A 24,690-nucleotide genomic window follows, 5' to 3' on the forward strand; every position below is an offset into this window, starting at 1 on the left:
TTAGGCAAGAACACCACAATGGTGGCACAGTACCAGGCTGAATGCCATTGCCTTCACACGAGGAAGGTGCATCGTCTCCCTAGCTCATCTCTCTCTTCACAGCTCTGCTAAAGGGAACCCGTGGTAACAATGTGACTTACTCTAAAACCACAATAACTGTGAACACAATGACATCTAAGTAACCTCCTAAGGGTCCATAGATGGTCATATATATGCATCATGGTCTACCCATCTTCCAAAAATAGTCAGCTGGGCAGGGGATAAAGCACAACCTCTAATAGACCAAAATCAATGATGCTCTTTGCTCAGCCACCATTGCAATGTGGGTCAGATGACTTATGACATCCATCGCAAGTCTTGCCAACGAGTCAGAAAGGACCCAGAGGCCAGGGCACCTGCTGTGTTGAGACAGAACACTGGTCCCAGGGCAACATGGAGGAGGGACCCAAGTGGTTCTCAGGCAACTATGACTTGTCACAAAAGAAGGACTTTTACATGAATCACAAAATAATTCAAAAGCTGTGATTAGAAACTCACAATCCTTGGGAATGCTAACTGGTGCAGCCACTCTAGAAAACAGTATGGAGGGTCCTCAAAAAAATTAAAAATAGAACTACCCTACAACCCAGCAATTGCACTAATAGTTATTTATCCAAGGGACACAGGTATGCTGCTTCCAAGGGGCACACGCACCCCCATGTTTATAGCAGCACTATCAACAATAGCCAAAGTATGGAAAGAGCCCAAACGTCCATCGATGGATGAATGGATAAAGATGTGGTGTGTGTATATATATATACTTATATATATACACATACACATACACATACACAATGGAGTATTACTCGGCAATCAAAACGAATGAAATCTTGACATTTGCCACAACGTGGATGGAACTAGAGTGTATTATGCTAAGCGAAATTAGTCAGAGGAAGACAGATATCACATGACTTCACTCATATGAGGAATTTAAGATACAAAACAGACAAACATAAGAGAAGGGAAGAGAAAAGAATATAAAAATAGGGAGGGGATCAAAACATAAGAGACTCTTAACAGAGAACAGGGGCGCCTGGGTGGCTCAGTCGGTTGAGCGTCCGACTTCAGCTCAGGTCACGATCTCGCGGTCCGCGAGTTCGAGCCCTGTTGTCGGGCTCTGGGCTGATGGCTCAGAGCCTGGAGCCTGCTTCCGATTCTGTGTCTCCCTCTCTCTCTGCCCCTCCCCTGTTCATGCTGTGTCTCTCTCTGTCTCAAAAATAAATAAACGTTAAAAAAAAAATTAAAAAAAAAATACAGAGAACAAACTGACAGTTGCTGGAGAGGCTGTGGGAGGGGGAATGGGGTAAATGGGTAAGGGGCATTAAGGAATCTACTCCTGAAATCACTGTTGCACTACATGCTAACTTGGATGTAAATTTAAAAATAAATTAATTTTTTTTTAAAACTCCCAATCTTTTCTATAGGGTATTTAAGTTCTATGCAAGCAAAAAAATACCTTCATGGTAGCTTTAAAGAAGTAAACAAGATCTTTCAAGCGAAGTGATATTTGTAGTGAGAAAATCATCTTCCTAAAATATGAAAATAATGTACAGATTGTGGCGTCTCTTCAAATCATAATGGTGACATCTTAGCTTCCAGAACTCACAACATCTAGTGTACTTGCCTCCTTCCGCGGACAACTCAGTCCCACACCTGACATGCTTACTAGTTGGATTTTGAGTGTGTGTTGATAGTGATATTTGATTTTTGTTAGCCACACAGAAGATACTGGTTTTAATACTGTCAGTAAGGAGTTAAATGCAGGAACTAAAAGCAAGATTTTCTCAGATAAGCAATGAACAGAAACTGAGAAACTCCAGAACTGATTCTTTTTTTTTTCTTTTTCCCTCTCAAATATTTCCTTCCCAGAATCAAAATTAGATTTTAGTTCTGTCTGTCTGAAACAGAGCACCTGTTACCATGGTGCTTAAATAAGTTTTACAATTCTGTGAAACTGGATCCAAAGAAAAAACTCTTCCTTTATTCTAAGGGAGTTTTCTTTAACATCAAAAAAGAGCTGGAAGGAATCTCAAAATGAGCTAGTTTAGTCCTACAGAAGCCCCAAAGGCTACGGGACTTGCAAGGTCACCAGCATGGCAATGATAGATCAGGCCTTCTAGCTTCCATCTAGAATCTGTTCATTTATAGAATATGGTTCACTTGGTACTGCATTTTGAAACAAAGAAACTTATGATGGCAAATGTTGAAGTATAAAAATTACTATTAAAAACAGTATCCTGGGGCATCCCAATTTTCTTTGCATTACTGAAACGGCCCTGAAATATAAATAAAACTCCAGCAAATACAACAGCTGTACTAGCACATTTACTTAACAGAATCTCTTAAACTAAAGCCAAGCTACCTTGCCATCACACCAAGAAATGCTCCTAAGTCTAGTTAGACCTGTGGGCTTAGTTTTGTCACGGAGCAAGAGCTCCACGTTCATGTCTTTGGGACGGACATGAAGTTCGTTTCATACCTGGCCTAAAAAACCACAAACTACAGATTCAAATATGCTACGCCACCCGACTGCACCGAATGACCTATAGGAAGAATGATCTAGGAACAGAACCAAATATAATGCATTTGGACCCATGATACATAAATGACTTTCTGGCAGTGGCAGCTGGGAAATACTGGAATTGGATCCTAAGAAGGTCACTAAATCCTGGAGGTAGTGTTTGCGAGTCTGGTTGTAGTTTGATTTCCTCCTTGTTCTTGGGGGAGGCAAACCATTAGGACTCTCCACTAGAATGGAACATGGCTATGAACCTCCAAACGTACTTGAGTGAATCCCTAACCTCTAGCACAGTCCCCTGCCTCAATCCAGACACCAGAACCACATCAGACAGTGACGGTCGATGCTGAGAAACTCACCATATGGATAACAAATATTCCACTGCAGATTTTTTTGTTAAATGTTTAGCATGTGAAATACCGTAAAACCTTATCCTACTGGAATCTCCATTACTACAGTTAACGTGGAGAATGGGAAGAATCACTGACCGCTCTGTGGGGCTCTGTGGGGCTGGCCATCGTTCGCCGTTCCTGGCGTCTTGTCTCCTGCATCCCTCTCACTGGACTCCTCACTTACGGTAGAGTCAGCATCTGATGGAGAAACTCTACAGACACAAAACAAACACAAGCATTAGGAAAAAGAAAGAAAGGGAGGGGAGGGGAAGGTCACATTAACTTAGGTGTGGAAGGCAGCCTTCGAGGCAAAACAGACAGAAATGAGACCATCCAAAAAATCATCTACAAGGAACACACACTCACAGCACATAGACAGTATAACAGGGCTTATATGGTTCAGCAGGCTGTGTTTCAGCAAATACCAGGAAACTAAGTGCCACACTGGAGGATGGTCCCTCGGCTACCAGGGCCCTGGCCTGGCAGTCTGGGTCCAGCAGAGACTGTATCAGAAGATCTGGGGTTAAGGCCCGGTTCCAGGTCAACTGAGACTACAGAATTCCTAGGAACCCAGGGTGGTCCTGAAGACACCCCAAAGAACCCCACAGCTTCGGCAGAAGCCAACACTTATAACACAAAAGCAACAATCACTCCTGAGATTTGATTCTACATATAAAGAGCAAGGATGTCAGAGAACCCAGGCTGCACCAGGCTAATGAAAATCCTTAACCAGTTAGTAGCCCTTCTCTGTGTGTCCCTAAGGGATGCTAAAATACTACCTTAACCGCAGACCACTGAAATGTTGTGACTAATGTTTAGAATGGGACTACCAGGGGAGGGGGGAAGAAAAACTTGGCAAAATTATACTAACGTTTTTGACGATCTTTAATGATTTGATTTATTCTTAGCCTGCAAGATAATTAAGCAAGTAACATCTCTCTACATAATTCGCTTTCTTTTGTAAAGATCACGTTGTAACATCCATTAAATTCTTAAAACTAGGCCAGAACCCCCGGGGTAGGTTTTCTGATAAGTCAGAAATTGTGACATCGTTTCAAGTGTTGGTATGATCACACATTTTTCTCCCCCTCTTAGCAGGAGATCAAGATTTGGAGTTCAAAGCTTCAAGGAGGGCTGATAATTTGAAGCTTCCATACCGTGGCGTGACCAGGCTGAGTTCTACAGTCAACTGCATAAAACCTGATCCTGATCTTTGACCAAGCTCCAGCCCTTCTCACAGGATCAGAGGGTGCAAAGGGGGACTTCCAGGCGGCGTGTTAACAGGCAGTCCTCCGTGCGCTTTGCTTTGATAGGAAGAATGGAAATACACTGGGAATGGGGAGCTGGGCAGGGGGGAGGTGGTGCGGAGCCCATGGAAACACGCTAACGAGAGAGACAACAGAGACGGCTGGCGAAAAGACAGGCGAAGAAAGGAGGATGCGATGAAAGTCACCTGCAGACAAAGCTACCAAGTCATAGCCAGCCTCTGGCATAATGTCAAGGGCAAAACCAATATGGACTGAGTGTGTATTATGTGTCAGGCATGTTTTATCTATGACTTCTGATATCATGTCCTGAGGGCCTAGAATGACCCACCCCAGAATACACACACTTGAGCTAGTCAATACCTCACCAAGTCTCAGGGGGACCACCAAACCACGAGAGGCAGCGATTGATAACGCTAAATACTTGAGAAAAGCTCCTGGCCTCCTATGGCAGTCCACCGGAGTGGATCAAGAGCCCTTGGGTTCGTTAACTTTGGGCAAGCTGGCGCCAGTCTCCTGGGGTTCCAGACCCAGGGAATACTCACCATCAGCTCTTTTGACACTGGAAACTGACAAACTGAAAACGGAAACATGCTCTGAGATAGAGAACAATACAGAAAGCCCAATAAGAACCTTCCTCGGTGACGGGCGTTCTTGGAAGGGATCTTTGCCTTGGGGCTGGGCACATCTCCGTTTTCAGAGGGTGTGGTGTGATCCTTGACAGGTCCCGGCAGTGGTGCTGGCTCATGAATAATCAGTATGTCGTCTTTATTGTGCTGACCCAGATGCTGCTTCGCAAAATCAAAGCCCTTCACGCTAGGGATCTGCAACTAAAACACACAGACACACCCAAGCGAGAGAGTCAATCTGAAGTCCGGGGACTGTAAAAGGGGATTGTGAGGGCCGGCAAGATTGTGAGTGCCAACTTCCGACCCGAGATCGTGCTTGCCACCCCACCAATCTAACTGAACAAGCATCTCTAAAACATCAACAGTGTGCACAGGGCTGTTTATACCTAGAGTTGGCAGAAAAGGCAGATACTTGTGAAAGATGAAAGAAGATTATGGGACCAAATATCTAGACCATGATACAAAAGACACTGCAAGACAATACCTGGCCACCATCACAGTAGCATGATCATGTGCTATGCAGTGTATTAGATGGAGACAGTGGCACGATATATTGGGCAAGATATATATATATCTATATATAGTGGGCAAGATATTCTTTATCGAGAAACGGAGACTGAGGCCGGGATTCGCAGGACAGGAAGAACTTGGAAATAAATGCAAAAGGGCAGCTACACAGAGAATGTCCTAAGACTGTGTCAGGGGCCAGAGAACACCTGAAAGCTGGGAAGAGAGCACATCAGCTGCCCTAGAAGGGTCAGAATGTGGGGAGAGAGAGAAGGCTGCCCGACACCAAGTGCCAGTTTCTAGAGCAGAAAACCACTAAGCATTTCTAAAGAGGCAGATTTCCAAAATCCAAGCAGACAGGACTCAAAGAGACCAATTGGGAAGTAATGAACAATTCTAAAGACGAGGCAGAAGGATCTGGAAGCCAAATATAGACGCAAGAGGCAAAGGAGGGAGAGCAGCCAGTGATAACTTGAATGACTTATAGGCAGGCATCCTGAACAGTGGAAGGCACATTCGTCACGAAAGAATGCTAACCTGAGGAGATACAAAGACAAGTTTCACTTCAGACACGCTTCAGATTGAGATAGCAGGAAACACTCCAAAGGAGGAGAGCTTGGTGTCACTGGACATGGAGGATGACAGCTTGGGGGAGATTTCAGGCTGGAGATAGGACTTGGAGAGCATCTGTACAGAAGATGACGTGAAAGGGTCCTGAGATTTTTTTAAAGATGGAAACAGAGTCTGTGGACAAAATGCTGGGTAACATCTAATAGTTTGGGGCGAGGAAAATAAATACGTGACTTTCAAAGAAATAAAAGAATTTGTGACGTCTAATGTAATAGAAGGCAAGGGGATAGAGAAGTTCTAGAAAGGAGTGGCCGAAAGAAGTAATGCGGGCACAAAGAGAAAGGAGAAAGAGGTCTTTGAAAAAGCCCAGCTCTCACATTGGTGGATGCGGAAGTCCTACCTTAGGTACGTGGTGGCAACACCAAACCCACAGCCAACGCCCCGTGGACCTGCCATGACGGAGTCCACGCCTCAGCTCCCAGGGCTGCGCTAACACGGGAAAAGCGCTCAAAAGTATATAGAAATGTGGGCAATAAAGGTGAGGCACCCTTTGCGGTGACACTAAAAGTGTCGGGGGTCGGGGGGAGGCATTATGTGTCATTAATTGGAACTTGAAGAGTACAGGAAACTAAACTGCGTTTCAATAATTGCCCCACGGGTCTCCTTGGCAGGAAAGCCACATGCACACCAAAGCCCTTGGCGAGGCTGTATTCCACACTTTATAGAGAGTCCATCGGTCAAAGACAAAGGCCAAAACAACCGAACGAGTTATTTTAGACAATGGGCTATGTATAGAAGCAAAAGGTTTTGTCATATTTGTGCTAACTTCATGCCAAACGAGTGACAACACCAAAGCCTTAGATCTGTGATCTCGAAGGTCTTTTTAGCACTAAAAGTCTACAATCTGTGAATAGAAAGGAAGTAGTCGGTAATAATGACTTATTCCAGCAGAGGGGGACAAAACTTACTATAAATGTAGTTTACAAAGCTGTTGCTTGGAAACAAGAGGCAAAGACCCGGTGAGGCTCTGTTTTCTAAATTAATGATCCCGTGTGACCAGAGCAGACTACTCCACCACAGACAGGGGCCGTTCATGAGCGTGCCTGTGGTCTGGGCATCACGCTGGTTCCCCTTTCCTACCTCCTGTCATAAGAGTCCTTCCCTTGCTTTTTACCCCTGCCGCACCTCCTGTTAGTTCCATAAACAAACTGCCTCTAAATGGAAGAATCACGGATATAATCAATAGTCACTGAGTCAACCCCGTCAACACCATTTAGTAAATCTTGGTAAAATCTTCTTTAGTGCACTTCCCAGTAAGAAAGTAAATGCCTCTAATGACCAGGAAACAATCACTTTTGCAAGGCAGACAGTCAGCTTTAGAAAAACTGAAGGAGGAGCCACAGACTGCCTCCTCCAAGTAAAGGTCTCCAAAGTGAATAAAGGAAAAAATACAAACCGCACTGCCTCTGTGGTCCAGTCTGTGTACCCCAAGTCTAGGAATTAATACTGGTCACCTACCCTGACAAACTCTCAGAGTTCGTGCAAGAAACAAACACATGTATATGTCGAAATGCTTCATAAATGTCTAAGTACCATCCAGGTGCAATTGACAACATCGCTGTTGCTATTGGCTGATGAAATGTCAAGCAGTTAACAGAAATTGCTAAGTGTTCTCAGGCGTCAGATAAAAGCTATAAAGTTAGATACAAAATCGTCTAATTCAGTACCAAGATATGATAGGGTAGACCCTCCATAAATATTTGGAAACTAAATGAATTTTACAAAGTCATTTGGAGCTCCAAACTTACTGGATCTTGTGGGGAACCAAGGAAAGGCCCTGCCGGCTCACTGTTGATTCCCACCAACATCTTCGAATATATCCATTAGATCTTGCACTACTTACAGGCAGGGTGAGTCACCACCTTCAACAATAGAAATTTGGCAACTAACCTGTGCTTCTACACAAAACAAAAGCTACCTTAGAACACACAAAAGGAAGAAATTAGAGGAAAACTTGCCCACTTATGCAATTAGCTCCTTTTGTTTTATCCCTACTTTCCAGAATGCTTTTTTCTAGTTTTTCCATTTCTTAAACACAAACAAACAAAAAAATCTAGAGTTAAGTCTGGCTGTATTGTGCCTCCGGCTTCCCCATGCAGAATAAGCTTCAATCAGTATTTTATAAAAGAAGAGCCACAATTAATTAGGGCCTTCAATATTTCTCTAAGGACCCATTATTTCTGAGGAAAGATGGCTCTCTTTTGTTCCATCCCTCTTTAATATGTCACAGAGGGGGCAGTCCCCATTGTCCGTGCCCCACTGGAATACGTCGCCGACGAGTCAGAGAGGGCTGGTAAAGCGGGTCAGCCAAAGAATAGGAGAGATGCCTGATGAATTTTAAAATGCATGAACCATAAATATAATACGACCTGGGTGGAACAAGACGGAGCGAATCCCCAGCTCTCCAGTTAGCCTGAACCCCTGGGAAGGAGCAGTTAAGATGACAATAGAAACCACAGAGCAAACCCCAAACGTGCCTGAATAAAAATTTGCAGTCTCGCAGACCGCAGCACTGTCTATGCATTTCTTATTTGGTGGATGTGATCTGTGAAAAGTCACCACGGTCGCCATGCTGATTCCATTCAGAAGGCGAGGACAAGGACACGTTACTACCGTCTGTCCCTGCTGCAGCCCTGGGACCTCTGGTCACCCTGCGGTCTTGGAGGTAGCAGCCAAGTGACAGCAGGGGAACTGAACTCCCCACAAACTAGGTGCTACGGGGTCCTTGCAGAGAATCAAAGAGCAACCGCAGGGGATGAGAGGAATTTGGCTGAGATGGAAGAAATGCCCATGAAGCTTCTCTCTTCCATCGGCTGTCCACACAGCCTTCCACAGTGGTCGTTCCCGGCATGAATATGTTCAAGCTGCTCTCCCTGCTGAAAATCCATCACTGGCTCCTCGCTACCTCCTCACCACCACTGCCAACCCCTGATCTGTCCTACAACCCCTCCCAGCCTGGCTCTTGCCTACCGTCCCCTCAGTTTTTCCTGTGCCCTTCCATAAACCTTTGCTCCACCGTTCCTGACAGATAGACCGTTCCCTCCACCTGAGCCCACTTCATCTGGTTCATCTCTTCAACCTCTGAGCTTCAGCCCCAGCATGACTCCTTTCCAGAGGGCAGAGGCAGCCCACTGCCCAATGGGGTAGCTGCCCCTCCTCCCTGCTTCCGTGGCAGCCTGGACAGACTTAGGCTGCAATGTGTCAGTGTCTGGGTCACTTGTCCTCTCTTACTAAAGGCCTCGAAGGCAGGGATTGCATGTCATCTGGGCTTGTGACCCAGCCTGGCCCTGCTTGGCTCAGAGCAAAGGCTGGGTGTTGGGTGAACGGATAAGCAGTGACTGAAGCAGCTCCCTCTGGCTGCCCACAGTGCCCACAGGTCAGGAACCATGGTCCCACGCCAACAACAGAGTATGGACTACCCCATCAGAAGGAACAAGCTTCCGTGGGATCAGGAGCATCTAGCCAATGCCATCCATGTCTTTAAATAGAGCCTCAAACAGGGCGAGGTGGGTCCAAGCTGCAGTTTTTCTGATACTAGTAAAAAGTGATGGCTTTGGGCTACAGATTAAAGAGACTACAGATAAAAGAAAGATATGCGTTAGGTTTGTTTTTTTTAATTAGTGGAAATAAAAAAAGACCCTGTCTCCAAATGTGACAGAATGGTCTCTCCCTCTTATCATATGTCAAAATGAATCCACTCCCAATCTGAAGAGGTTTCCTGCTCATTACAAGGGGTAGTGGGTGTGGACTCTTGGTCAGCACATTTATTGTTTCCAGATGTTTGTAGCTCTGAGATTTGCTCGGGGGATCTAGGGGAGTAGCAGTGCAGCAACATCGGGGGGGGGGGCAGGGTGAGCACAAGAAGGAGAAAGAACTCTTGAAGTCACAGGGGAAACTGGCATCTTTTCAAACTGCCCCAAGGGATGGGCTAGAGGCCCCTCACTACTGCCACGTAAATCTTAGAAGAAACAGTTGTAAAGTAGAGATATTTGTTTCTAAACTAAACACAGATCATCCTTTTCCTATCATAAACACGAGACAAGACCTATATAGCGGGTTCCTATGCCAGCAAAACAAAGACCAAGCTTCTGAAATGTCACGGGGCTTTGGCCCCCCTTCCAGTGTCAGAAGACACTTACTCCCTCAGGGGCCCCCTCCACGCAGGAGACCTTCCTACAAACATGCCGTAAAGGGCAACTCCGAGGGCTGGAGGTTCTATTTGAAACTCTGTCCATTTGATTTATAGCAACATCTGGGGCACAAAAATATTTCGCAAGTAAAAGTAGGAGAAGGAGAAAACTTGGGGAATATCCTGTTTTGAACTCAAGGGATGTTGTCCTCTGACAGTTGAATGAAGGAACAGATGACAGATGGGCTTCCATGGGGAGTGTTTATGTTGGGCAACATGGAACATGAAAGACCTGACGACATAACCATCTATACTGGGTAAATCTCTCTGTAACATTACTCTTTTCACCGGAACAAAAACATTTCCAAACCTACTGTTGATCTTAGCACAATGAAATTCACGCAATGAATGATTCAGCACATCAAGCATTTTTTCCAGGTTTTTTCCACGCCACTACCTTGCCTAACAACAAAACAACCTTAGCACACTATGTAAATAATAAATGAAGACAGGTAATAAATAGAACCTTAGTGTATAAAACGCTTCCAATACATTTGTGCGCCTGGGTGGCTCAGTCGGTTAAGCGTCCGACTTCGGCTCAGGTCATGATCTTGCGGTCCGTGGGTTTGAGCCCCACGTCGGGCTCTGTGCTGACAGCTCAGAGCCTGGAGCCTGTTTCAGATTCTGTGTCTCCCTCTTTCTCTGACCCTACCCTGTTCATGCTCTCTGTCTCAAAAATAAATAAATGTTAAAAAAAAAAATTTAAAACACTTCCAATACATTTGATAATCATAAGCTTCTAACTTAGTCACGGCTTTGCATTTTAGTTAATTCATAAGAAAAAAATACTTATTTTTTTTTCTTTCAGCAGGTATAGGTTTGTAATGGGCAGCGTTTCTTACAGCCAAACAGAATAAATTTCAAAGGCTAACAGGCAGCCCTTTATTTCTTCTTGTTCTGCCTCTTGCTTGCTTTTTTTAATCAAACTTCTAGAGTCAAATGAGCCCTCCAAATGTGTGAGACCCACAGAGGGTGTACATCCATAAACACAGTAGATGGACCACCATTTTCCATTCCCTTGGCAATGGCTAATTGGCACGGTGGGCTACACGTGTGCAGCTACTGACTTCTTCTTGGGTACTTGGCATGTTTTTGCTCAGAAAAGATCAACCAAAACTAGACACTTGCTAAGAGTCAATATCTTTGCTCTGAAACTGCTATGTGACAAACATTGCAGGAACCACTCAAACATAAATGTGAGAACTGCTATTATTATAAAAACTAAATTGAATGCTTTGGAATGACATGAAAAAGATGTTTTAAAAACACTGCTGTCAAATTAGGGGTAGGTGAATTAACTCTAAAAGATGGCAGACTTGGAGTGGGTGTTGAAAAAAAATAATCTAGAGAATTCTGCACTCAGGTTGCTTGCTCTTCTCTAAAGAAACCCAAGCTGGAAACAGCAGCTGATGCATTAGAGGTGTTATTTCTTACAAGAAAAACCACACAGAATCTTCTCAGTAAACCAACAATCCCAAAAATAAAATATAAAAGAAAAAAAGATTCAGAGTATATCAAAAGATTGGCAAATAAGAACCCACTTGTATATTTAAAATGTTTAAGGCATGCAGTATCATTTTTTAATGATTACATGATCTTAATCAAGGTGGATAGTGGACTTCCAATATGGTGCATGGAAAATAAACCAACTGTCTAGTGAGGCCGTGTATGAACGAAATTGAGATACAGATCTGAGAAAACCTCCCTTAGCTCCTGTTCTCTGAAGCTATCCAGGGTTAAAATAGATCAGAATTCATACAAAAATGGATGTGATCATCTCATAAATAAAATCACATAACCTGGGAGCTTATAACATTCCTAAGCCTTGATACAGCTTAATCTTCTTGGCACATATTTAATTCTAAGAAGACACAGGGTTCCAGTAAGCAAATATGAGGCAAAGGGATACCACTGTTAAAGCCACAAAATGTCCCTACTAGCTCCCTCTCCTGTCTTTCAGTATCAAGAGCCTGAACTCAGCCTACCCTAGCCCGTAAGACGGCCGATGTGAACACGGGGCAGTTACGCCCCTTACCTTCTGACGCTGCTGGATGTTGGCCACCGTGTCAGGCTGGAAGTCCAACTTGTCCGTGCGGCAGAGTTTCCAGTAGAGGATGATGACGATCACCGTCACCACGAGCACCGGAATGACCACACCGACAATGACCCAGAGGTTGCTGCTCTGGGACTCTGGGGACGGCCTCTTCACTCTGTCCAAGGCTGCAGACAAAGAAGACAGGTCATTCGCTAATTCTTCTGCACTCGTTTACTGGACAGCCCTTCTGTGAGGAACACGAAGAACATGCCCTCTTCTGTGAGAAACCTGGAGAGTCCTTGTCGTTTCAGGTCAAAACAAGTAGTTGGAGGCTGTGATCTCCTGATGGCTAGAAACATGACTCGGTAAACAAACACAACACAGACTGTTACGTCCTCAATGCACTAGTGACCACAGTGACATAGGTGACGTGTCTAAAGGAACATGGCTCATCTGATGGCAGAGCTAGGTTAATTCCAGGTCTCCTGACTTCCAGTGTGTTCCACCAGCTCCATTGTAACCTCACTCCAGGAATGCTTCCATACTAAAAACCAGAAACCCCAACAAGTAATCTGTGAGCATCGCCTTAATTTCCTCACCTGCTTCTCCCTCTAAACCCCTAAAGCAAGATTTGAGGTACCAGGTGTCAATTTTTAAATTATGTGAAATCCCACTTACTGATTCCAAATCTGCCACTCCCCACCCTCCTGACCACCCCAACCACTGCCAAGCCTCCCATCTGACATGATCTTGGAGGAATAGGCTTCAACCCCTCTGCCTTCAATTCCTTCACCAGCTCCTTTCCCTAACCTTGTCTCCTGATCCAGGGCCCTTGACCTCTTCATTCTGCACCCATCCTCTCAAAGGTCTCAGCTCCACTTAAAGCTCAGGTTCCAATCACCAGACAACCCAAACCCAAATGTCCCCCTCCCCTCTGCCCAACCTCCTCATCCGTTGTGATCACTTCCTAAAGACCTCTCCATGACAATAGCAGTTTTCTCCCTTTCTAAGTTATTTTACTCTGGTTACTTTGGCCTTGCAATCGGTACCTTACTATATTTTAAAATGCATTTTATTACATAAATGTGTTATCTTGATATACGGCGCCACTCCACTCATTAATATGGTCATGACTCTAAGTCTTGTCTCTTGCAATACATTTCAGTCTCCACAGGCAGGGGCTAAGTCTTACGCTTTTTTCATATCCTGTAATGGTTAACATGTGCTATGGGATCAAAATGTTTCTGCTCAAAGATGTAACAACACAAACATTCCCGGTGCCGGCTTAAGTGTGGGTTTAGGCCCTGAGAGAGTGACAAGGGAAGGGAGCGAGCCCTCTGAAGCACATGCACTATGCAGAAAGCACAAATGAGAGAGCACAGGCTATGCGGGAAATGAAAAAGAGGACAAAGTGTTAATCTTATTTTTGAATTTGACCTGAAGATAGTCTATATATGTGACTCATTTTGCATGAAAACAACTGACCATACGGAAAGAGTGACAGAATCAAACCGAGGAGCTGGGACAAGTGGATCCTCTCCTTGGATCTCACCTAGTAATACCCTGGGGGAGGCACGAATTCACCAAATGAGGCCCTGATACCAGGGTCTATGGCTGCCCTAGGGCCTGACGTTGGCTGAGGCTTCCAATCCTAGGATCCTTACCCTGTGGATTTTAGCAAGAAACTGAGGAAAGAGATGTGCAAAGAGCAAATGGAAGTAGTGGGAAAGGTGCCGTACCATATCGCAATCGAGCTTTTTTCAAAAGTGAAGTGCTTAGCTGGAATGCTGTGAGCACAGAGCCTGCTTGAGATTCTCTCTCTGACTGCCTGCCTCTCTCTCTCTCTCTCTCTCTCTCTCTCTCAGGATGAATAAACTTAAATTATTTTTCATAAAATAAAATAAAATAAAATATAAAATAAAATAAAATAAAATAAAATAAAATAAAATAAAATAAAATAAAATAAAATAAAATAAAATACAAAACGTCCTAGATGAAGAAAACTAAGAGCTTTGTTTATTTTTTTTCTCACTGCTCTGAAACAGAACATACTAACATGCAACCGTATCTGAAATACACAAACACAAACCACTATTTGCTTAAACTCTCTCCACTGTCATCTATGAATCAGGCAAAGTGTGCCCAGGAGTCCTCGTCCTGCTTAGTTTCCAGGGACAAGTACAGATTTCACAAAGAATCTTCCATTATCAAGGATAATCGTGAAGCTGTCATTTTTCAAAAGTGCCTTTGCCTCCTCTGTGTTCCCTACAAAGACCTTTTCAAGAGTCTCTGATGCTCAATTACTTCTCAACACTTACTTATCCCCTTACTCTTGGGAGAAAATATCACCAAGCTCCCTACAAGGATTGCTCTCTGGCTCATAATGCAAGAACATCCACATTAAAATAGCAGCCTGATTCATAAGGGAACATTTAGAGAAATACGCTCTTCCACGCCCCTCCTTCTCCTTCATTTTAAATACCCAAAATCTGGGAGCTGAAAAATAAGGCACCGAGAGCAATCACTGCCAGGGGGCCAAGTATCTTCCAACAATAATACAGAAATATCAAAATACCTCTTTCTAAATTGTGAAGTACTGTGAGGATGGGGAGGGAGAGAAATAGCAATGAAAAGGGGACGGATCAAGGACTTCTTTGTGTTAAAAAACTCAGAAGGAAGCCAGTAAATGCAGAGGGCACCTCCCAGCTTCCTGTGTGACTAACTGTCCCCACCAACGTTCAAAATACGACAGACAAGATTTTGGAATAAATACAGAGAAAGCAAGTTATTTTACCGAAGACAAAATTTTCAAAAGAAAAATAGTACAGGAGCAGGGGAAAAAATATTACAGTTAACTTAAGCTATGAGAACTCACTCTAACACTTGGGATACAAAATGCCAGGTAAGAAAAACAGCACTGAAGGCTAAATCAACAAAATAAACAAAGAAGGACTTGTCGAGTGAATTTGCACAACTGACATCTTATTCGAGCGTCCTGTAATAAGGGTTTAAGACAGAAATCTACTCTGTGCACATAAGAGTGCTTTAAATTCAGATTTCGTTGTCAGAAAACAGACTGGCTTTTGACCACAGCACAGCTTGACAATACTTGACAATACTTAGGGTCTATGCCTCATGCACTTACGTTGGGCAACAGCACCTTGAATTCGGTAACCCAAGATAATGGCTGCTCTCTGGATATCTATCTTGTTAATCAGATCTGAAGACTTGACTGCACTGAGTCTTTCTCCATCTTGATCCTCCACAAAGTAGATGAGCTGCACGGGATTGTCATCTCCCTCTAGCCTTGACACGTTTACCATCTGAAAGATAACAGAAACCATTAGCATTTTCAAAGCTCATGTTTCCAGATGCCCTTTCTCAGGGCACTCCATCTTGACTGTGGTATTCAGGATTCATTCCAGTCCTCATACTGAGCTCGTTACACTATTCTGGATCCCAGAGTCCCCACGATGCTGTCTTGATGGGAAGGTGGACGGTTGAAATGAAAGTTACTCTGTACGGAATAACAAATGTGCTTCATCTTGCTCAGAGTCTGCTCTGAGACACATGGGCAAGTTGGATACAGAGAACGCAAGGCTGCCAAGTCCACGCAGTCTAGAATTGCTACCAACCAGCTCCAGCACATCACAGGAGAACACTAATGTCCTCCCCACGTGAATCGTAACCATTAGGTACACCCCTGGTTCCCAGAAACTATTACTGGTTCTATCCAATCTCATCTTGAATCTTATCAGCATTCTCTCTTTTTTTGGTACGAGGTTTCTCAATCTTCTCTACTGCCATTTTGGTTCAGTGGGGGGCTATCCCAAGTATTGCAGGATATTCAGCATCATCACTGTCCTCCACTCACTAGATGCCAGTACCAGTAACCATACCCTCCCACACTAGTGGTGACAAACAAAAATGTCACCAGACATTGCCAAATGTACCCTACATGGCAGGGGACGGGGGCAGCAAAATCACCCTCACTTGAGAACCACTGCTCTCAGGATGATAAATCTCACAAATTTTTTAACATCCCACTCTCAGTGATAGATAGATCATCCAGACAGAGAATCATAAGGAAACAGCAGATTTGAGCAACACTATAGACTAAAGGAACCTAACAGACATTTACAGAGCATTCCATCCAGTATCAATAGAAGTGAATACACATTCTTCTCAAGAAGAATGGAACATTTTCTAGGATACCATATGTTAGGCCACAAAACAAGCCTCAACAAATTCAAGAAGACAGAAGTGATATCAAGTATCTATTCTGACCCCAATGGTATGAAACTAATCAATAATAGGAAAAAAGCTGGAAATTTCACAAATACAGGGAAATTAAACAGCACACTCCTGAAAACACCAATAGACCAAAGAAGAAATCAAAAGGGAAATTTAAAAAGTATCTTGAGACAAATGAAAGAAACACAACATACCACAAACTTATGGGATACAGCAAAAGCAGTTTAAGAGGAAAGTTTATAGCTATAAATGCATACATCAAGAAAAAAGAAAGATCTCAAATAAAAATTAGCTTTACACCTCAAGGAACTGGAAGGAAGGAGGGAAGGAAGGAAGGAAGGAAAAAGACAAGACCTAAGCCCAAGGTTAGCAGAAGGTAGAAAATAATAAAGTTTAGAACAGAAATAAATAAAACAGAGAATAGGAAAAATGAACAAAACTACGAGTTGGCTCTAAAAAGATAAAATTGACAAATCTTCAGTGAGACTAACAAAAAAAAAGGACTTAAATGAAAGTTATAAATAAAATAGGAGACACTGCAACAGATAACAGAAATACAAAGGATCATAAGAGAATACCATAAATTATACACCAACAAATTGGATAACCTAGAAGCAATGGATAAACACACATGACCTACTGAGACTGAATCACAAAGAAATAGAAAATGTGAACAGACCAATAAGGACTGAGAAAACTGAATCAGTAATCAAAAACTTCCCAACAAAAAAAGCCCAGGACCAGACGGTTTCACTGACGAATCCTACCAAACATTTGAAGTATTAATGCTAATCCTTCTCAAAATTTTCCAAAGCAATAAAGAGAAGGGAACATTCCCAAACTCATTTTATGAGACCAATAATACCCTGATACCAAACTCCAATAAGGGTACTACGAAAGAAAGAAAGAAAGAAAGAAAGAAAGAAAGAAAGAAAGAAAGAAAGAAAGAAAGAAAACTAAAAGAAAGAAAGAAAGAAAGAAAACTAAAAGAAAGAAAGAAAGAAAGGAAGGAAGGAAGGAAGGAAGGAAGGAAGGAAGGAAGGAAGGAAGGAAGGAAACTACAGGCCACTATCTCTGATGAATTAGATGTAAAAATTCTCAACAAAATATATTTCTAGCAAACCAAATGCAACAGCACATTAAAAAGATAATGCACCAGGGCACCTGGGTGGCTCAGTCAGTTAAGAGACTGATTTTGGCTCAGGTCATTATCTCACATTTCATGAGTTTGAGCCCCACATCAGGCTCTGTGCTGACAGCTTGGAGCCTGGAGTCTGCTTCAGATTCTGTGTCTCCCTCTCTCTCTCTGCCCCTCCCCTGCTCATGCTCAGGCTCATGCTCTGTCTCTCTCTCTGTCTCTCTCTCAAAAATAAACAAACATTAAAAAAAAAATTTTTTTTAAAAGATCATGCACCATGATCAAGTGGGATTCATCCTTGAAATACAAGGATGGTTCAACATATGCAAATCGGTAAGTGTGACATATCACATAAAAAAATGAAAGATAAAAATCGTATGATCATCTCAAAAGATGTAGGTAAAGTATGTGACAAAACTCAATATCCATTAATGATAAAAACTCTCAACAAATTAAGTGTAGAAGGAAATACCTCAACATACTACAGGCCATATATGACAAACCCACAGCTAACATACTCAGTGGTATAAGGTTGAAAGTTTTTCCTATAAGATCAGAAACAAGAGTGCCTACTCTCACTATTCCTATTCAACACAGTACTGGAAGTCCTAGCCAGTGCAATTAGGCAAGAAAAAGAAATAAAAGGCATCCAAATCAGAAAGAAAGAAGTAAAATCTATCACTATTTACAGATGACATGATATTATATATAGAAAACCCTAAAGACTCCACCAAAAAAAAAAAAAAACTATTAGAATAAATGAATGCAGTAAAGTTACAGGATACAAAATTAATACATGAAAATCTGTTATGTTTTTATGCATCAACAATAAGGTATCTGAAAAAACAATAAATAAAACAATCCCATTCACAACAGCATCAAAAATAATAAAATACTAAGGAATAAACTGAACCAAGGAATTAGAAAATCTCTACACCTGGGTGGCTCACTCAGTTAAGCACCCAACTTTGGCTCAGATCATGATCTCATGGTTCATAAGTTCAAGCCCCACATCAGGCTCCTCTGCTGTCAGCATGGAGCTTGCTTTGGCTCCTCTGTCCCCCTCTCTATGCCCTTCCCCTGCTTGTGGTCTCTTGCTCTCTTTCAAAAATAAAATAAACACTGGGGCGCCTGGGTGGCGCAGTCGGTTAAGCCTCCGACTTCAGCCAGGTCACGATCTTGCGGTCCGTGAGTTCGAGCCCCGCGTCAGGCTCTGGGCTGATGGCTCGGAGCCTGGAGCCTGTTTCCGATTCTGTGTCTCCCTCTCTCTCTGCCCCTCCCCCGTTCATGCTCTGTCTCTCTCTGTCCCAAAAATAAATTAAAAAACGTTGAAAAAAAAATTAAAAAAAAAAAAATAATAAAATAAACACTGAAAAATTAAAAAAAAAAAGATCTGTGCACTGAAAATATAAGATGCTGATCAAAGAAACTAAAGACACAAATAAATAGAAAGATATCCTGTGTTCGTGGATTGGAATAATTAACATTGTTAAAGCATCCATATTATCCAAAGCCATCTATAGGTGCCATCTATTGCCGTCAAAATTCCAGTGGCATTTAGAAATAGAAAACAATCCTAAAATTCATATGGAACCACAGAGGACCATGGTGACAAAGGAGCCAAGAATACTCAATGGGGAAGAGATGGTCTTTTCAACAAATGGTGTTGGGAAAACTGTGTATTCACATCCAAAAGAATGAAAGTGGGCCCCTCACAAAAATTAACTCCAATGGAAAGATTTAAATGTAAGACCTGAAACCACAAAACTCCTAGAATAAAACATAAGGGCAAGGCTCCTTGACACTGTTCTTGGCAATGATTTTCTGGATATAATGATGAAAGCACAAGCTACAAAGCAAAAAATAAACAAGCTGACTATATCAAACTTAAAAACTTCTGCACAGCGAAAAAGGAAAAAAAGATTCAACAAAATGAAAAGGCAACCTACAGAATGGAAGAAATTATGCACAAATCAAATATTTGATAAGGGGTTAATAACCAAAATATATAAGGAACTCAAACAACTCAGTAGCAAAAAACACAAAAAAACTCTAATTTAAAAATGGGCATTATGGCACAAGAACAGACACTCAGATCAACGGAACAGAATAGAGAACCCAGAAATGGACACACAAACGTATGGCCAACTAATCTTTGACAAAGCAGGAAAGAATATCCAATGGAATAAAGACAGCCTCCTCAGCAAATGGTGCTGGGAAAACCGGATAACGACATGCAGAAGAATGAACCTGGACCACTTTCTTACACCATACACAAAAATAAACTCAGGGGCGCCTGGGTGGCGCAGTCGGTTAGGCGTCCGACTTCAGCCAGGTCACGATCTCACGGTCCGTGAGTTCGAGCCCCGCGTCGGGCTCTGGGCTGATGGCTCAGAGCCTGGAGCCTGTTTCCGATTCTGTGTCTCCCTCTCTCTCTGCCCCTCCCCCGTTCATGCTGTGTCTCTCTCTGTCCCAAAAATAAATAAACGTTGAAAAAAAAAAATTTTTAAAAAAAATAAACTCAAAGTGGATGAAAGACCTCAATGTAAGACAGGAAGCCATCAAAATCCTCGAGGAGGGGCACCTGGGTGGCGCAGTCGGTTAAGCGTCCGACTTCAGCCAGGTCATGATCTCGCGGTCCGTGAGTTCGAGCCCCGCATCAGGCTCTGGGCTGATGGCTCAGAGCCTGGAGCCTGTTTCCGATTCTGTGTCTCCCTCTCTCTCTGCCCCTCCCCGTTCATGCTCTGTCTCTCTCTGTCCCAAAAATAAATAAACGTTGAAAAAAAAAAATTAAAAAAAAAAAAAATCCTCGAGGAGAGAGCAGGCAAAAACCTCTTTGATCTTGGCCGCAGCAACTTCTTACTCAACACATCTCCAGAGGCAAGGGAAACAAAAGCAAAAATGAACTACTGGGACCTCATCAAAATAAAAAGCTTCTGCACTGCGAAGGAAACAATCAGCAAAACTAAAAGGCAACCGACAGAATGGGGGAAGATATTTGCAAATGACATATCAGATAAAGGGTTAGTATCCAAAATCTATAATGAACTTATCAAACTAAATACTCAAAAAAAAAAATAATCCAGTGAAGAAATGGGCAAAAGACATGAATAGACACTTCTCCAAGGAAGACATCCAGATGACCAACTGACACATGAAAAAATGCTCAATGTCACTCATCATCAGGGACATACAAATCAGAACCACAATGAGACACCACCTCACACCTGTCAGAATGGCTAACATTAACAACTCAAGCAACAACAGATGTTGGCAAGGATGCAGAGAAAGAGGATCTCTTTTGCATTGTTGGTGGGAATGCAAGCTGGTGCAGCCACTCTGGAAAACAGTATGGAGGTTCCTCAAAAAACTAAAAATAGAACTACCCTACAACCCGGCAACTGCACTACTAGGCATTTATCCACAGGATACAGGTGTGCTATTTCGAAGGGACACATGCACCCCCATGTTGATAGCAGCACTATCAATAATAGCAAAGTATGGAAAGAGCCCAAATGTCCATAGATGGATGAATGGATAAAGAAGATGTGGTGTGGGGTGCCTGGGTGGCTCAGTCGGTTGGGCGGCCGACTTCGGCTCAGGTCGTGATCTCGCAGTCTGTGAGTTCGAGCCCCGCGTCGGGCTCTGTGCTGACAGCTCAGAGCCTGGAGCCTGTTTCGGATTCTGTGTCTCCCTCTCTCTGACCCTCCCCCGCCGTTCATGCTCTGTCTCTCTCTGTCTCAAAAATAAATAAACAGTAAAAAATTTAAAAAAAAAAAAAAAGAAAGAAGATGTGGTGTATGTATGTATGTATGTATGTACATACATACAATGGAGTATTACTCGGCAATCAAAAAGAATGAAATCTTGCCATCTGCAACTGGAGGATGGAACTGGAGGGGATTATGCTAAGTGAAATTAGTCAGAGAAAGACAAAAATCATATGACTTCACTCATATGAGGACTTTCAGAGACAAAACAGATGAACATAAGGGAAGGGAAACAAAAATAATATAAAAACAGGGAGGGGGACAAAACAGAAGAGACTCATGAATATGGTGAACAAACTGAGGGTTGCTGGAGGGGTTGTGGGAGGGGGGATGGGTTAAATGGGTAAGGGGCATTAAGGAATCTACTCCTGAAATCATTGTTGCACTATATGCTAGCTAATTTGGATGTAAATTCCAAAAAAATAAAAATAAAAAATAAAATTAAAAAAAATGGGCATTAGATCTGAATAGACATTTTTCCAAAACAGATATACATATGGCCAACAATTATATGAAAAGGTAAACATCACTAATCATCAGAGAAATGCAAATCATAACCACAATGAGGTATCACCTCACACCTGTTAGAATAATATCAGAAAGATAATAGATGAGTGCTGATCAGGAAGTAGAGGAAAGGGGACCCTTATGCATGGTTGGTGGGAATGTACAATGGTGCAGCCATTGTGGAAAACAGTAGGGAGGTTCCTCAAAAAAATTAAAATAGAACTACCATATGATCCAGGTCTCCCACTTCCAGATACATAGCCAAAGGAAATGAAATCCACAAAATCTTGAAAAGATATCTGAACACCCCTGTTCACTGCAGCATTATTTACAATGGCCAAGACATGGAAGCGACCTAAGTGTCTGCCTCTGGACGAATAAAGAAGATGTGATGTGACACACACACACACACACAAATGGAACATTATTCAGTGATAAGAAAGAAGGAAATCCTGCCATTTGCAACAACATGGATGGACCACGAGGGCATTATGCAAAGCAAAATAAGTCAGACAGAGAAAAACAAATACTGTATGATCTCACTTATATGTGGAATCTAAAAAAGCCAGATTCACAAGAACAGACAGTAGGTGGTAGTTGCCACGGGCAAGGGGGTGGGAGAAATGGGTGATGGTGGACAAAGGGTACAAACTTTCAGCGACAAGATAAATAAGTTCCAGGGGTCCAATGCACAGCACAGTGACCCTAATTAACAATACTGTATTATATACTTGAAAGTTGCTCAGAGTGTAGATCTTAAAAATTCTCACCACATACACAAAAAAGGGAACTATGTGAGTAATGAATGTGTTAACTAATTTTACTGTGGTAATCATTTTGCAGTATATACATACATGAAGTCATGACGTGATACACTTTAAACCTATACAATGTCATATGTCAATTATATCTCAATCAAGCTAGAAAGCCATGCTTAAATTCACCATCTCCTAGGTCAAACAGTACTTTGATTTGTCCCAAAATTGCTATCTCTCAGGTGTTAAAGGTAGTCCTTTCACATTAGGACTTCGGAATCTGTGTACCTGCTATATCAGCTTTATACAAATATACCTTTCTATTTTGTTGCTGTTTCTCTTAATAATATGCAACAATTTCGCTGCCCCTTTAGACTCCAGCAAACTGCACAACTGATGTTTTGGGAAAATGCCAACAATGAGTCCAAGCCCTCTATTTTAGACAGACAACTTGAACGTTTGGTCTCTACGTTTGCAACTGGCAAAATGCAGCTGCTACTTGGCCAGCCACGTGTGCAGAATTGTAATACTGCCCCGTGTTCTGGACTTGGCTGCTAGACTCCTCCCTCATCACCGGAAACTTCTGGCAAATCAACCATTTCATGATTTCACTGTGAATGCCTTCTTTCAGATTATTTATAAGCTCCTTCACAACACAGGTCCAAACTCTCATCCCTGAAGAATCTGTTCTTTATACCTCTCCATCCTGAGAAGGGCTCATCTATCCTGCCCTTTGTTTGCTATTTCTAGGCTAATTCCCTGACCACTTCTATTCCCTAACCATCTCCTCCTCCCCCCAACTGGGCTGTAGTGATTAATTTTTATTAGCCTTTAGAGTGGAAGACTATCAAAGGGCTACTGAAAAGCAAGGAGATTATACCCACCTGTGTCACTACCTGCATGCCTGTTTATTACACTGAAAAGTTCTGATACGTTTCGGAAATGGGTTTTTCTTGCAGAAACCAGGTACCCATCTACTTGGGTACATAATTAAAGATTCTATAAGCTTATTCAGTCTGAAAGCAACGATCAGTAGAATCTAATTCTAGCATCCTTTCTAGATGACTTATCAGATTCATATCTGGAATCCATACAACCACAGTACAACGTGGCCATCATTTGGGGCAACATTTTCAATTTCATTTTTTAAATTATTTTCTGATTCAAATCACATGTTTACTCTACAAATTATATGCTCACTGTGAAATTTTGAAAAACACACAAAAAGTATAAAGAACAAAATGAAAATCACCTGAAATTCAACAAACCAAAGAAAATCACTGCCAACATTCTGGCATATTGCCATTTTTTTGCATAGGTTTTATATTAATATTTGGATGAGAGTACAGACATTCTTTGGTAGTCTCTCTTCACTTGAGCATTTCTCTATATCACTCAATAATTTTTAAAAAATGACACTGGCTACATAACATTCCAACATGAGAAGATTCACTGTTATTTATTTACTCGTTCTCCAACTGCAGGACATTTAGGTAGTTTTAATACTTTCGCTTTTGCAGATTATATTTTGATGAAGAGTCCTGCACTACTGTAGATGAACCCTTGTCCACACATCTTCACACTGTGTCACTCTAAGGGGGACGAGATGTCGGGCAGGCCTCTACGTAATCCATCAGATGGCACCACTGGCCATGTGGCTTGGCTCCCACAAATCTCATGTTCCTACCTTAGGGAACTTGCACAATGAAAGTAGCACCTCAGTATGCAGCTTTGTGGTGCTCTGCGGGGAGTAAGCTTAGGAATTCCCTGAGCTTGCACCTATGGGTTAACAGGGCATATAGGAACAGGAAGCCTCAGGATGAAAGCGTCCAAAATTAGGTAAACAAGATTAGGTATTCAGGGAGGAAACGCCCCCCAATTTAGTACAACAGCAGAAAGCTGCTTTCACAGCAAGGAAGGACCAAAATAGGTAAGCGGGGCTACAGACCGCAGCAGGGCTAAGTTGCCCAGAGCAGAGCTAAGTAGCAAAAGAAAGGTGCCATTAGCAAAAGAAAGGTGCCATGTTGACCCTGAGGTGGCATGCTGTGTCCCTCTTGTCCCC

At 42.5% G+C, this 24,690-nt stretch overlaps 1 protein-coding gene across 1 annotated transcript in view; it reads right to left on the bottom strand.

Annotated features, from left to right (window-relative positions):
- KIAA1549 (KIAA1549 ortholog) overlaps positions 1 to 24,690 on the bottom strand; it is a 147,825-nt gene that overhangs the window by 46,369 nt on the left and 76,766 nt on the right. Inside the window, exons 10-13 of the mRNA XM_047095257.1 lie at positions 15,350 to 15,527; positions 12,205 to 12,389; positions 4,848 to 5,044; positions 3,046 to 3,161 (exon numbers count right to left, since the gene is read on the bottom strand). Of these exons, the coding sequence (XP_046951213.1) occupies positions 3,046 to 3,161; positions 4,848 to 5,044; positions 12,205 to 12,389; positions 15,350 to 15,527 (676 nt within the window). The remainder of the gene's footprint in view (positions 1 to 3,045; positions 3,162 to 4,847; positions 5,045 to 12,204; positions 12,390 to 15,349; positions 15,528 to 24,690) is intronic.

Source organism: Lynx rufus, unplaced genomic scaffold (assembly GCF_022079265.1).
Source record: "Lynx rufus isolate CCGP_SWC_20201006 ecotype Redwood Valley unplaced genomic scaffold, mLynRuf1.p SCAF_4, whole genome shotgun sequence".
NCBI classification, from domain to species: Eukaryota; Metazoa; Chordata; class Mammalia; order Carnivora; family Felidae; genus Lynx; species Lynx rufus.